At 44.9% G+C, this 14,185-nt stretch overlaps 1 protein-coding gene across 1 annotated transcript; it reads right to left on the reverse strand.

Annotated features, from left to right (window-relative positions):
* Nucleotides 1–2,010: 2,010 nt before the first annotated feature.
* Nucleotides 2,011–9,848, reverse strand: GUCA1A (guanylate cyclase activator 1A). Its single transcript, XM_074977530.1, has 4 exons — nt 9,651–9,848; nt 3,799–3,948; nt 2,752–2,842; nt 2,011–2,171 (listed from the first exon to the last, which is right to left on the reverse strand). The coding sequence occupies exons 1-4, from the start codon at nt 9,846–9,848 to the stop codon at nt 2,011–2,013; spliced, it is 600 nt and encodes a 199-aa protein (XP_074833631.1).
* Between the last annotated feature and the right edge of the window lie 4,337 nt (nt 9,849–14,185).

Raw genomic sequence — 14,185 nt, forward strand, 5'->3', positions numbered from 1 at the left:
AAACATCCCTGCCATTAACAAACTTTTTGTCTAGCTCATCTTGTTGGTTTTATTAAACTTACATTGCCTTTAGTTTAAAGATAGCCTCGAACCAAAGGATGAGTGACATAACCTCATTGACCTTGTCTACTTATGTGACAAGCAGTGGAACTGCTACCACAGGGCAGTTGTCCCAAAATACCTACAGAAGGAGAAGATCCAGATGATTTCTCCAGCTCTTCTGGAATCTCCTTTCAGCGAGTGACAGTAGGGCAAAGCAAAAGAGATTAGTATGGCCACTCTTCAAGTTAATTTTTGCTCCACAGACCCCTGGCACGCCAGGCAGATTTCATTATAGTTGAAATACACCTCAAGAAGAATGTTAGCAGAATGCCCATGCACCACTTGCAGTCGATGCTGCGGGCTTACAGTGCATTCAAGCTGTGTCTTCATGCCCTGAATTTCACCCTTCCCTTTGAGTCACGAAGTGATACGATGAAGCAGTGTTGGGCTCTCCTATGATTTCACTACATGCAATTTACTTACATGCCACTTCACGACAAATTCTGCTGTATTCCCTTATAATAAGGAGAAAAAAATATTCTGTCAAAAATATCTGATTTATTTTCCAGGTCACGTATGTCAATTGGGATAATTCTCTGTGTGTGTGTGTTTTATTTTTCTCTCAGAGAAAAATCAGCACTACTCTATTTTAAAACGTTTTTAAGTATGACCTAGTTCTCTTCCCGCTACATGTGCCTCACCAGAGCAGTGCTTGCAATTTAAGTGCTCTGCTCAAGGAGGCTGCCACTGACACCGAAGCAGTGGGTCCAAAGATACCTGTGCTGCCATTTAACCTGTGTTAAGGATTTAAATGGTGCTGCCTTTTTTGTGGGCTCCCGCACAGGTCTAAATTGCACCCTTGTTGACTCTTTGCTTTGAACTCCATGGACTCTGTGCAGATTTGACTAGCAAAAAAGTGGTTCACTGTGAAGTGGACCATGGAAGGTCACCTGTGTGTTTCACATACCGATTCCCAAATAGGTCACACAGTTGGGGATACCAATCTGCTCTCAGCAGAGGAAATTCACCTCAGGCATAGCCCAGGCCAAGGCCGGTGCAGTCCCACTTAACGTATACTGTGCTCAGTGGCACCAACTTCTGCTGTGGGCTTGGGGCACGGTGGAAGGGGTGGGTATCACTGCAGTCAGCCTGGGCCCCCTCCACACACCCTCCGAGCCACATGCAGAGTGGTGGTACAGCACTCCACAGCATTTCAAAAGGACACAGAGTGCCAGCTGCTGGAGCTCTGGGTGCCTTTGAAATGCTGGGCCAGGGGGCATGCCACTCTGAAATGCTCCCCACCACCACCACCACTGGCAGACCTGGACTCCCATGCTGTTTAAGCTCCCATTAAGAGCCAGGCACTGCTCTTTTTGAAATCAGAGCTGGGCTTTAACAGAGTCAGGTCATGACCTTAATATAAAGTGAAGACCTTGTGGGGCTCCTTGCCTGGGGTGGATTTCCACAGTGTTCACTCAGCAGCGCACCTTCTGAAAATACCCTTCTCTCGACTTCCTGGATCACATGCTCCACTTCTCTTCCTGCCTAGGAGCAGCAACATTCACAGGCACCCAGTTGGCAAATGGCCCAGATGGCACTATTCTAGATATCCCCAGCATCATTTGATTCTAGAGCAAGGAGCCGGCTTGGCAGCTCGCTCTCATTAAGCTCTGACCCCTCCCTTTTACAGAGGCAGCAGTGATTGTGTCCGCTCGTGGGGCAGTGCTCACCCAGTGCCGAGAAGCTCTCATGACTGCTGGTCTGCACTGCAATTTCAATGCATTGCAATGAACTGTGCACACAATTGGTTTCACGTGTTTAGAGGTGCTCCTGACACCCTGGCTTGGGTGATGTTCTAAGAGAGGATGCTCTTATATCAGCAGCAGTAGCACAGCTTGCCAATTTTCCCACCCCCGACCCCAACTTTTAATTATGTGGACAATAAAATAGAAGAGTTTTTTAAAATCTCTATTCAGCTGCTTTGCCCATCTGCTCTGAAGCCTGCGGGTTCTTCCCATCGTTCTGTATCATCCGGACAATGTGCGTCAGGTCCAAGCTTCGGGTGAGGATTTCAAGAAGCATCTCATCCTTCTGTACTCCCTCCATGAACTCCTCCAAGGAGAGTTCGCCTGTTGGCAGGGACACATGCAAAGCGAGCTCTGTTAAACCTTGCACCCAGGTCAGTTAACTTCAATGCAGACCTGCCAAGGGGGTCCAGGCAAACGGAGCAGTTGCCTTGTGGAGCTGGCCCCAGCTTGCCTGATCCAGCCTGCGAGGCTCTGGGCTCCACACCCACCATCCCACCACAGCCCAGATGCTCAAGAGGGGAGCCCTGAACCCCAGGAGCCCATATCCAGGCAAATCCTGATTCAAATCCAGACCACGGACCAGGAGTTTCCAACCCTGCAGCACTTAGATTTCAGGGACGGGAGAATGGGAGAGGAGACACTGAGCAAAATTTAAAAGGGTTGAGGGCTAGATTAGCCCCCTCCTCCCCTAAAGTTCCTCAGCTGAAGTGACTGGCCCTGGCTTTCCTGATGTCAATGGAGCAACAATCGTATACACTTTTAACGTGGCTCTTTAACAAGTTGCTCAGTTCCATTTCTAACGGCTGATTTTTGGGTGCCCTTCAGTAATTTGGCAGAGAGAATTAGGACTATAGGCTTTCAAGTGAAAGAAGTACTCTCTCCAGAATACAAAGTCCCTTACCGTCTCCATTGATATCGATTTTATCGAACACCATGTCTGTGAATTCCTCAGCTGACATTGTTTCGTTACATCGGTTAATGGCTCGAATAGCCTGGAGTCAGAGAAGGACAGAAGAGAACATTTACCAAATTTTCATGCAATGGGCTGGGCTCCCAAAGGGATAACAAGTACATTCAAAAAACAGATTCAAACCAATTTAAAACACATTAAATGCATTCAGTGGGGCCAAGGGCCATTGTGGGCTGTGGGGGTGGGAGGGCCTGACTCTGCACCATAGAAAGAGCATGGCCGAGGGCAAAAGGTCATGGCCAAGGGTGGAAGGGGCAGAGGTCAGAGCAGTTGTCCCTGAGCAGCACCTGGACAGTGGTGCTGGATCCTCCCGCTTCCCTCACACCCACACTGCTGTAGCAGTTCAAAGGAGCAGCTGGGGCTCTGGCCCAGTTTGAACAGTCAGGCCCCTGTGCAGCTGCCCTCTTTGTCCCCTCCCCTCCCACCGCCCATCAGCAGGCCCTAAACGCATTAAAAGATTAAGTAGTTACGGAGGCACACGGGGATAATTCATAAACTTTTGACCTTTAGAAATCCTGGTTCAAATCCTTAGGTTGAGTTAAATTGCCAGCCTTAGCCTCGCCGTGTGTTTAAAGAGCCCGGACTAGATTGCTGCAGGTGAGAACAGGAAGTTACACTGGGAGACCTGTAGCAGCCAAGGAGATTCCAGTCCATCTGCACAGCAGTGGAGTAACATGGCCCAAAGCCACCTACACCGCTCTTGGCACAAGCGACTGCTGTAATTCAACATGATGACATCCCATTTCACAACCCACTGAGCCAGCAGGTACTTTACCCCCCACTGCGGTACTGTGAGTGGACTAAAGATTAGGCTAATCCTTGCTAATTTGCCAGTTGACTGAGCACAATTACTTCTCTAGCTTGGAATGTTCTTCCTGTGGACATGCATCCTCAAGGCTTCTCTTTGTGCCTTTGTCTAATGGTGGATCACCAAAGCACTATAACAATATCATTACGGGCTGAGCAGAAATTGCTCACCTTGATGATATTCAGTAATTCTCCTCGATCAATGCAGCCATTCCCATCCACATCATAGAGCTTGAAATACCATCTCAGCTTCTGTTCCACTTTTCCCTTCAGAACCAAGCTCAGAGCTGCCACATATTCCATAAAATCAATGTAGCCATCCTAAAAAAGCATAAGAACAGGGCTATGTCAGAAGTGCAGATGGGTCAGATAGTCATGGCTTTAAGAGTTCCTCCTGATATCTTTTAGAACAGCTGACTGCTTGTGTGGAATAAAACTGGGATATTACTTACCTTTCTCTAACCACTGGAGCACATCCTAAGCTGGTGGAAATTGGTTCTAGCGGCCGTGAAGTCAATAAATGATGCTAGGTTACACTTACTGAGGATCTGGTCAAGTAAGGGCATAAGCATTTCAAATCATAGACTCACAGGACTGCTAGGAACCTTGAGAGGTCATCAAGTCTAGTCCCCTCCACCCATGGCAGGACTAAGCACCATCTAGACAACCCTGACAGGTGTTCATCTAACCTGTTCTTAAATCTCCAATAAAAGAGATTCCACAACCTCCCTAGGCAATTTATTCAAGTGCTTAACCACCCTACCAGGTAGGAAGTTTTTCCTAATGTACAAGCTAAACCTTCCTTGCTGTAACTTAAACCCATTTCTATCATCAGAGGTTAAGGAGATTAATTTTTCTCCCTCCTCCCTGTAACGCCCCTTTAGGTACTTGTGTCCCTTCTCAGTCTTCTCTTTTCCAGACTAAATAAGCCCAGTTCCTTCACTCTTCCCTCATTGGTCATGCTTTCTAGACTTTAAGCTTTTTTCATTGCCGTTTTCTGTACCTTCTCCAGTTTGTCCAGATCTTTCCTGAAATGTGGTGCCCAGAATGGGACACAATATTCCAGCAGAGACCTAATCAGTGCAGAGAGGAATGGAAGAATTACTTCCCATGTCAACACTCCTGCTAATACATCCCAGAATGATGTTTACTTTTTTCCCCCTCACAACCAGTGATATACTGTTGACTCATATTTTGCATAGTAAGAGAGAGGTAGCTGTGTTAGTCTGTACTCCAACAAAACAAAGCAGCAGAAATGTAACACTTTGAAGACTAACACAATAATTTATTCAGTGGTGAGTTTTTGTTGGACAGACCCACCTCATCAGATCAATTTCATTTCCAATACAGACTGGCATTTATAAATGCAGAGGACCAAAAAAAAACTGCAATAAAAACTGACAAATCAAATTGGATTGAAGGAAGGGGGTGAGGGGATGTTAATTGTCCTCTCTGAGATAATTACGAGCATCAAAGGAAGGGAAGCAGTCCTTGTAATGTGTGAGGTAATTAATGTCTCTGTTCATAACATGCGTTAATGTGTTGAATTTAAATATGTATTGTAACTCACAAATCTCCCGCTCTAATCTGTTGTTAAATTCTTTTTGTCTCAGGACACAAATTCTCAGGTCTTTAACACAATAGCCCACTCCACTGATGTGTTCACTGACCAGCTTAAGTGTATTGTATTTTGCTTGTGATCTGCTTTAAGCCCTAGGTCCCTTTCTTCAGTACTCTCTCCTAGAAAGTCACTTCTTATGTTGTATACACACACTTGATTGTTCCTGTCATTGAGCACTTCTGCCATCTCCACATTCCTGTTGTTGTTTTTCCCACTTCCTGAGGTCAATGAGGGGAGGATTCTGACCACTTTACCCATCCTTCCCCTTTACTCATATCATTTGGTGAGACTAACTAAGTTCAGGTTAATTATTATTTTTGCTTGGCAAAACATTCTTTTCCTTAATTTAAATATTTATTTTTCATATTTAAAAAAATGCATGATTTTTAGCCATTGCAAATGGCAGCCAGAGCTTTGCAATCCATCAAAAGTCATGCTGGTAATTCATTCTTGCCTAGTACCCAGGGAGACACAACAACAACAACAAAAGCCAAACTCAGGTTTTGCTGGAGCCAAATGGAACCTGAACCGCAAATACACCTGGTACTATTTTTGATAGAGAAGCCCTCATTTGGGAGGGCTTTTAAAAAATCAGGCACCAGGAACTTCCAATCCATTGTCACAGACGCCCTCTGTATTTCAACAAAACAAGGTGCTCTGAGTGACATTCATCCCATGCCAGGGCCAACACAAGGGATCAGTAACATTTAAGTTCTACTTAAAGACCTATTTTGCAGGCTTAACTGGTTCATATGCCTTTGTGCCTCTCCCCCTGCATAGGGGTGAATTACACCTGCTCTGGACAATGTTTTTTGTGTCCTGTGGACCTAGAATTGAACTGCTTTGTGTGAAATCAGCAAAGGTGAGCATTCTGGCCTCTCTCCAGAGCACTCCGAATGCAAGCAGGGAAACAGCAGTTAGTTTTGGTTGCCCCCCAATGCTTCCATTCCAAAGGTAAATTTGCAACTACACAATGAGTTTATAATCACAATGATCTCAGAGTATCTGATGTGCTTAGAGGTGAATTAAACCTGGAGAGCTATTCTGTGCTATGGGAATCTCTTTATGCAATACAATAATATCTCAGGGAGAAAAGAAGTACAAGCTTATCCAGATTAAACCTGAGGGGTTACCCAATCCTATCCCATCCGCGTTCCCTTGTAATTCTTTTCACTGCGATGGGGATTTGCATGCCGACATCCAGGATAAAAGAGACTTCTCCAAAAGCATGTAGCATGGGTGTCCTGAGCTGCAATCTTTCCCCCTTGAAAGACAGCTAGCAGGGAATGCTTGGTCAGGCCAGAACAGGAAAGGGGGTTTTGGCTCGTTTTCCTGCTTAGTTACCTTTGCCCCTTACTGAATCACCCCCTATTGCTGGGTGCATTTATTTGTAAAGATTTAATTCTGGGGTGGTTACAGGTCAGGACTGAGATGAATTGCATAGGCAAGACCAAACACAATTTATATCATCTCTGTTCTTAAATATCTCCAATGATGGAGCTTCTACAACCACCCTAATCAGTGCAGAGAAGAGTGGACAGATTACTTCTCATGTCTTGATCACAACACTCCTGTTAATGCATCCCAGAATGATGTGTGCTTTTTATGCAACAGAATCATACTGTTGACTCATACTCAGCTTGTGGTCCACTATGACCCCTAGATCCCTTTCTGCAGTACTCCTGCCTAGACAATAATTTCCTATTTTGTATATGTGAAACTGACTGTTCCCCTCTAAGTGCAGTACTTTGCATTTGTCCATATTGAACTTCATCCTATTTGGCTCAGACCATTTCTCCAATTTGTCCAGATATTTTTGAATTCTGACCCTGTTCTCCAAAGCAGCTGAAAACCCTCCTAACTTGGTATCATCTGCAAACTTGATAAGAGAATAACAAAAAGTCTTGTGGCACCTTATAGACTAACAGATATTTTGGAGCATAAGCTTCCATGGGCAAAGACCCGATTCATCAGATCTGGACAAATTGGAGAAATGGTCTGAGGCAAGTGGCACCTTATAGACTAACAGATATTTTGGAGCATAAGCTTCCATGGGCAAAGACCCGATTCATCAGATCTGGACAAATTGGAGAAATGGTCTGAGGCAAATGAGAGAATCAGATGAAGTGGGTCTTTGCCCATGGAAGCTTATGCTCCAAAATATCTGTTAGTCTATAAGATGCCACAAGCCTTTTTGTTGTTCTCGAAGCTACAGACTAACACGGCTACCTCTCTGAAACTTGACAACAGCACTCTTTATGCCATCATCTAAATAATTTACGAATATATTGAACAGAATTGACCCCAAAACTGACCCCATAAAGTTTGTCGACAGCCACCAGTCCTGACTCTCAGTGTTCTGTGGTGTTATTTAGCTGTAATTTACCCCAGTATGTCTTCTAAGAGCCCCATAAGCAGTGGAAGTGTTGGTAATGTGCTAGACAATATTGACCTCCCATGATTCTACAAATTCTCTCATTCAGCACCAGTCAGGTCCTGAAGGTGCCGGACTAGAAAGGTTCATCCTGTAGTGACAGGCCCATGCCATTATGCAATTAGAGACAAATATACCCTCTCAAATAAAGCTACCTTATGCACAGATTTCATATCCTGAAAAGGAGGAAGCACCATGAGGGTCTCCCACACTGCTGATCTGTTCTATGTGGCAGGTGAATAGATACCATGGTGATGGGCATCTGTACAAAACCCTTACAACAGACAAATCCAGAATCACTCTATTGATGTAATGTCCAGATTTTTATCAAGGTAACAGAGAGTCATTGGTTGGGCCTACATAGCTATTCTTTACATTTCCTTTCTTGCCGAAAGCTCCTTACAAGTTGATGGGGCCTGATTCACTCCTGCTTTTCGCATAGTATGAGGGAGTAACTCCATTGAACCCAATCAATTTGTATTGGCACAAGTCTGGCCATCCAGTAATAATTCAAGGCCTGCACATTGAAGGATCTTTCAGCTATCATTGGGATGGAGACAGCTGTGATTGGAACATGTTAGCAAGAGAACATATTCTGGATTGTAACAAATGTTCTCAAATACAGCCTGATAAAACCCCAGCATGTCTTTCCATTGGCTTTGGACCAGGCCCATAAAGTATACCAGCACAAAATAATCTTAAATATCAGATCCTTCTCTCATTGAAGTCACTGGACATGTAGCTAATGTTTTCAGTGGATGCAAGATCTGGTCCTACAATAAAACACAGGATTCACTAGTAATAATTCCTGTACCTGGTCTCAAATGACTCATTTGATGCTTTCTGCTACTAACCACATCTTGTGATTATCTGAAAGTAATTTAGGAGATGAAAGTAATTACACATTTAGAAAAGTTGCAAAAAAAAAGAAGCCTAGCATAAGAAAAAGAGATAAGCAGTAACACGAATCAACTGATGGTCAATGTATAAATCAACAATAAACTCTTCATCTTTGCTGCAAGCCCATGGAACATGCCTGAATGAGCAGATGTAGAACTTTCTGTTAAACGAACGTAGCACTTTGTGACTCAATTTTCTTTTTACTTCCATGGCATTAGACTATTTAGGATTAAAAGTTTTTTAATTAAAATATTTTCACATGAATATATTTATAGGAACTTGATTCTCCACCATCTTGCAAATTGTGCAAACATTTAGGTCTGTGCAAAATCAATACAAAGTGGGTACACACTGGTACCAAAATTGGTTTTGGTGAGTGGAGAACTTGGATTTAATAGAGTTTTTAACCCATTTGACCCTTTACATGACTGTAAATGACTACTTAACATTTACTCCACTCATCTGAAGAAGTGGGTCTTCCCATGAAACCTCGCAACCTAATAAATTTGTCAGTCTCTAAGATGCTACAGGACTTCTTGGGTATGTCTACACACCAGCCTTATTTCAAAATAAGCTATCTCAGAAGAGTGACATGCATAGAACCTATTTAAAAAAAGAGCCATTGGATGACCTATGGCTTATTTTGAAATATGCTCTATTTCCTGTCTAAGCAGCCCCTATTTCAAAAGAACGATTTCGAAACAGGAACTATTCTTCGTAGAAGGAGGTTTACCAATTTCAGAATAGGCCAAATGCTATTTCAAAATAGCGTTTGCATTGTGTAGACAGTAGCATAGTTATTTTGACATAATGGCTGCGTAGACCTACCCCTTGTTATTTGTGAAGCTACAGACTAGCACAACTCCCCTCTGATACTACATAGCTTGTAAGGCAATGGAAATACAGACCATATTTATACATTATTATTATTTTTATTGATATTATCATAATACCTTAGGAACTCTAGTCATGGACTAGGCCTTCACTATGGTAGGCTCTATCTATCTAGCTATCGACATGCACATACACACAGGTACATATATATTAAACAGGGCTGGTAATATTTACCTTATTAAAGTCAAATGTCTCAAACATTTGTTCAATGTAGTTGTTTGATGCTGGACTCAGATTTTTCAAGCCAAAAAACTGCTTGAACTCATGCAGGGTGAGCTGGCCCGAGGGACACTCTGTCATGAACTTCTTGTACCACTGGTGGCATTCAGTGGCACTCAGTTCTTCCACAGCTTTCCCGTCCATGTTCCCCATCGCCACACGAAGAGATGGTCACGTTCTTCAGGGAACACTGGAAATTTCGTAGACTTCTCCTCAGTTGTTGTGGGTTGTTTGTTTGCTTCCCCCCCCCAATTCTTCTTTTTGTCTTTAAGTTTCAAAAGCAGCTGGAGGTACACTAATCAGGGAAACAAAACACCCAGGTGCAAGATTTTTCTAGTTTGCTGTCATGGGTCACAGATCTACAAAGGCCCTCCTCCAGAGCGAGTTTCACGCTCCCTAACATGAAATTAAAACCACAAAACCCTGTGCAAACAAGGACCTCACATTTAAGTATGCAGCAAATCTTCCTCCAGCCAATAAAGAGCAGCCAGTGATGGGATCCCAGATGGCACCCTGAGTTCAGGGCTAAAATAGAAAGGAGGTAAAATGGGAAACTCTTGCAGATTACAGGTAAGATTATCATGGCAGGATTTGCTCTCACACTAATCCCCTAATCCACTTCATTTCTGATTTTGTTTTGGACCACGTGAGTAATGACTCTGAAACTTACGTCAGAACAAAAGAGAAGTGAGTAAAACATGCTGAAGGCCCTTTGTTAGTCAGTCCTTTCACTTCTCCCCTACAGCCTATTATAGCCAGAGCATTTCCAAAAGTGGCCAGCAACCCGATCCTGAAAAGTCAGGCTGGGGAGAAGAATCCTCCAACTTTTGTCACACGTGTTTCTTTGGGTTGATTTTGATGGCCTAAATTGGGACAACACCAAGGAAAGTGAATCATCTCGACCGCCAAATTGTCCTGTTAGGAGAGATTAAGTTTGAAGGATTGGAGGGTGAGGAGTGAGCATATCTCTGATAGACAAATTGTCATCGCTCCACTGATTTCAACAGCACTCTGACACTTTCCATCGCCAGCTAAGGATCTGCTGCCATTTATTGTGTGCATCAGAGAGATGTAAAACTGTCTTAGTGGGGGAGTTGGGACCCATGTTATTCTCAGAACTCAGGTGCAGCAAACAGAGCAGGATTAATAAGAAATTAATTCTTTAACTGTATGATAGGCCAAATCCTCATCTGGATTAAAAAATTAGAAGAGCTACCTGGATTTACACCAGATGAGGATGTGGTCCATAGTATTCATAAACATTTTGCTCTTCTACACTTGTGAAGACAAGGAACCCGATTTCTGCATGAGACATGCTGTTATTTTCCTTCCATTTTTACAGTTCTGAATGATAGAAAGATGTCCAATTAAAGGCATATAGCAGTGACAGGCAACCTGTGTCCCCCACTGTGGCTCCACCTGTAGCCCACACACCTCTGGCTGCCCTCCTCCTCCACCGGTCTCTCACACAAGCCACCGCAGCCCTCCACTTCTTTGCTTGTTCCCCTCCCTCCCTCCCAGCTCTTTCAAAACATGCAAATCACTTGATTCACTCTTCTTCCTCCCTCCCACCACTGGAATGCTGCAGATCAGCTGTTTGGGGCTATTCCAGCTCTGGGAGGGAGGAGCAGGAGCAGGTAAATGTGGGGTTCCAGAGCCCCAGTACATGACAGGAAAGAGGGGGAGAGGCAGCCAAGGTCCACAGGCTGCAGATGGAGCTCCCGTGGGCCATGGGCTGCTTCAGACTGCTGAGGTGAAGGAGGGCCACCATGCAGCCCACTCACTATTCACGATTACCCACTGTTGATTTACAAGCTGGTTACGCTTCACAGAATCACAGAACACTAGAACTGGAAGGGACCTCGAGAAGTTGTTGAGTCCAGTCCCCTGCACTCCCAGCAGGACCAGCACCATCTATATCATTCCTGTTAGGTATATATCTAACATTCTTAGATATCTCCAGTGATGGGGATTCCACAGCCTCCCTAGGCAATTTAGTCCAGTACTTAACCACGCTGACAGTTAGGGAGTTTTTCCTAATGCCCAATCTACACTTCCCTTGCAGCACACCAACCCTTTTTCAACACTATTTTCCACAAGCTTGACAGTGGCTGGACGGCAGGAACACTTAGCAGGTCACATCACTGAAAAATCTGGATGAATAAGAGAAGACTGAACAGAATGTTTGGCAGAAACATTGTGAGGTTTGATATTCCAGCAACAACCCTTTGAATGAGGCTCAGTGGACTTGAACACACTAGCATTGAGCAATTCAGCAGAGAAAATTGGAATATGCAGAGACAAAATCTCTCCCAGCCATCTACAAAGCAAACTGTGCTAACCAGGAACTGAACATGAAGAGCTCCTCTCATCTGAGTGCCTCAAAGGGCTTTGCAAACATTAATTCATTCCCCGGTCCTCCTTCCAAGGCAGAGCAGTATTATTTCCCCAGTTTTTCCATAAGGAGAAACCCAACTCCAGAAAGGAGAGTCAAAGCCAGAATCAGACACAGAACCCAGGAGTCTGATTCCTCATCTGCTCCTTTAATTACCATACTGTACATGTTCCTGAAGCTGGGAATAGCACCGAAAGCCCTGACCAGTTCTACCCTGTAACTACCTAACAGATTGCGCATCTGCCCTGTTTTCCCATAATGGAAGCAGCACTCCTGTCTTGAACCCCTCCTTCCACTTTCCTCTGGGGGGTATTTACGGCACAGATTGTTCCTGGCCTTTATGCGAGTTAATATGAGCGAGGAGTGCACAAGACACATTCCTCCCTTGTGCAACCAGTGTCAGGGCCTGGTACAATTGCACCCTCTGCACAACAACCCCGAAGGTCAGAAACACCCCACGGGGTGAGGTGGTGCAGGGTCAGGTGCTCCTCTGCCCTAGCCCGTGGGAAAGACAAGCCCGCTGGAGGAGTCAACAGCCTCCCTGGCAGGACAATACGTGACCTTCCTCTACATGCAAATCTCAGCATTCCAGTGGCCTACACCTCCTCCTACTCAGGGGAAGGCAACATACCTTGGGAAGGAGCCACTCTGTCTGAGAGGCCTGGACGGTGCAGATTACTTCCTGCTCAGTGAGTGACAGAACTGTGCAGTTTATGCAAGAAAGATTAGTATCCAGAGCAAGAAAACACCTCCTGCTGCTACATGAATTACTTTTGCCTATGAAAATACAGGGGAACCCTCAGAGATGTGCTGATACAAGCAACATTTAGGGTCTATTTTTCTGCTGGGGGTTACATCTGTAAAGATCCACTTTCCCCAGTCCAGAGTCGATGGAAGGACTCTGGTTTGTACCAGTGCAAAGGGGGAGCAGATGTGGCCCTCCAGGCTGCAGTGCCAAGGGACTGCTCTGTAATCTGCAAAAGAGGTCGTGGCCCCTGACTGCACCTGTAACAGAGGGAAGGGAAGTGGGACTTCACCCGCCCCCACAGCTGTGTCCCAGTGTGGCTCTGACTGTAAGCTGTCTGCTTTGCATTACTAACCACACGAGCAGTCTCTAGGGATCAATGGAAGGCGGAAGCTGGGACTGAGATATGCAGCAACCAAAAATAACTGATGAATAAAAGAGAGTGTTGGCTTTTACCTCACAAGACAGCAATGTGCTAAGAGCATAAGAAATACCAACACTTTGCACAGGCTGCCAGTGGAGATATCCAGGACCCCTGGGAAACAGCCTTCGCACCCATATTCATTGCTGAAAAGCCAAGGCCTGAAGCAAATGGAGGGAGTATGTGCAATCCTCACAAAATCTTAAAGGTGAGGTGCCACTGTTCTTTAGTTCAGTTTTTACAGTGTCAAGCACAAATGAGCTCTCTGCCTCCCTGGGCACAGTATCAGGCCCTGTCGATAAGGCCAGCCAATGAAGGATTGTGCATACTTGCCAGCCTCTGAAAAGGAATGTGGGAAATAAAAAAGAGACCAACTCCATACATCACCAAGCCCACTGTATGTTGGGGCAAGAGGTCTGAAGTTTAGTCTGGTGTGTGGGTACCCAGGAAGTACGTGGGTGAGCTCCCCTTTCGTGCAGTTCACTAGCGAGTTTCTGTGTTTCAATCTAAAGGCATCCCACCAACAGGGACACAACAAGCCTGATGGGCTTTCCTATATCAATGCAGTTACACAGCACTCTAGGTAACCTATGATCGGCCCACTCATCAGGTAGATAGATTCACCCAACGAGCAGCATCTTCCCCAGCCTCCAAGTACAGCCCACTGCTCTAACAGGCACCAGCTGTAATCTTAATATTGTTCATTTAATGTGCCTACTAGTGGCTAATTTTGGAAATTTAACCAGAATGGGAGGTTTACACACTTGCGCTGCATCCTGGGAGGAGCTGTGCAATGATTGTGATAGCTTAGTTTCTGCAGTCTCTCTGGAGAAGGTTTTCTAGAGCCTCCGGGAAGCAGTAACTCACACCCACACACACACTGCACCAGAATATCGTGCACAAATGAGAAGCTTGGGCCAAGCACAACG

Source organism: Carettochelys insculpta, chromosome 26, assembly GCF_033958435.1.
Source record: "Carettochelys insculpta isolate YL-2023 chromosome 26, ASM3395843v1, whole genome shotgun sequence".
Lineage (NCBI taxonomy): Eukaryota > Metazoa > Chordata > Testudines > Carettochelyidae > Carettochelys > Carettochelys insculpta.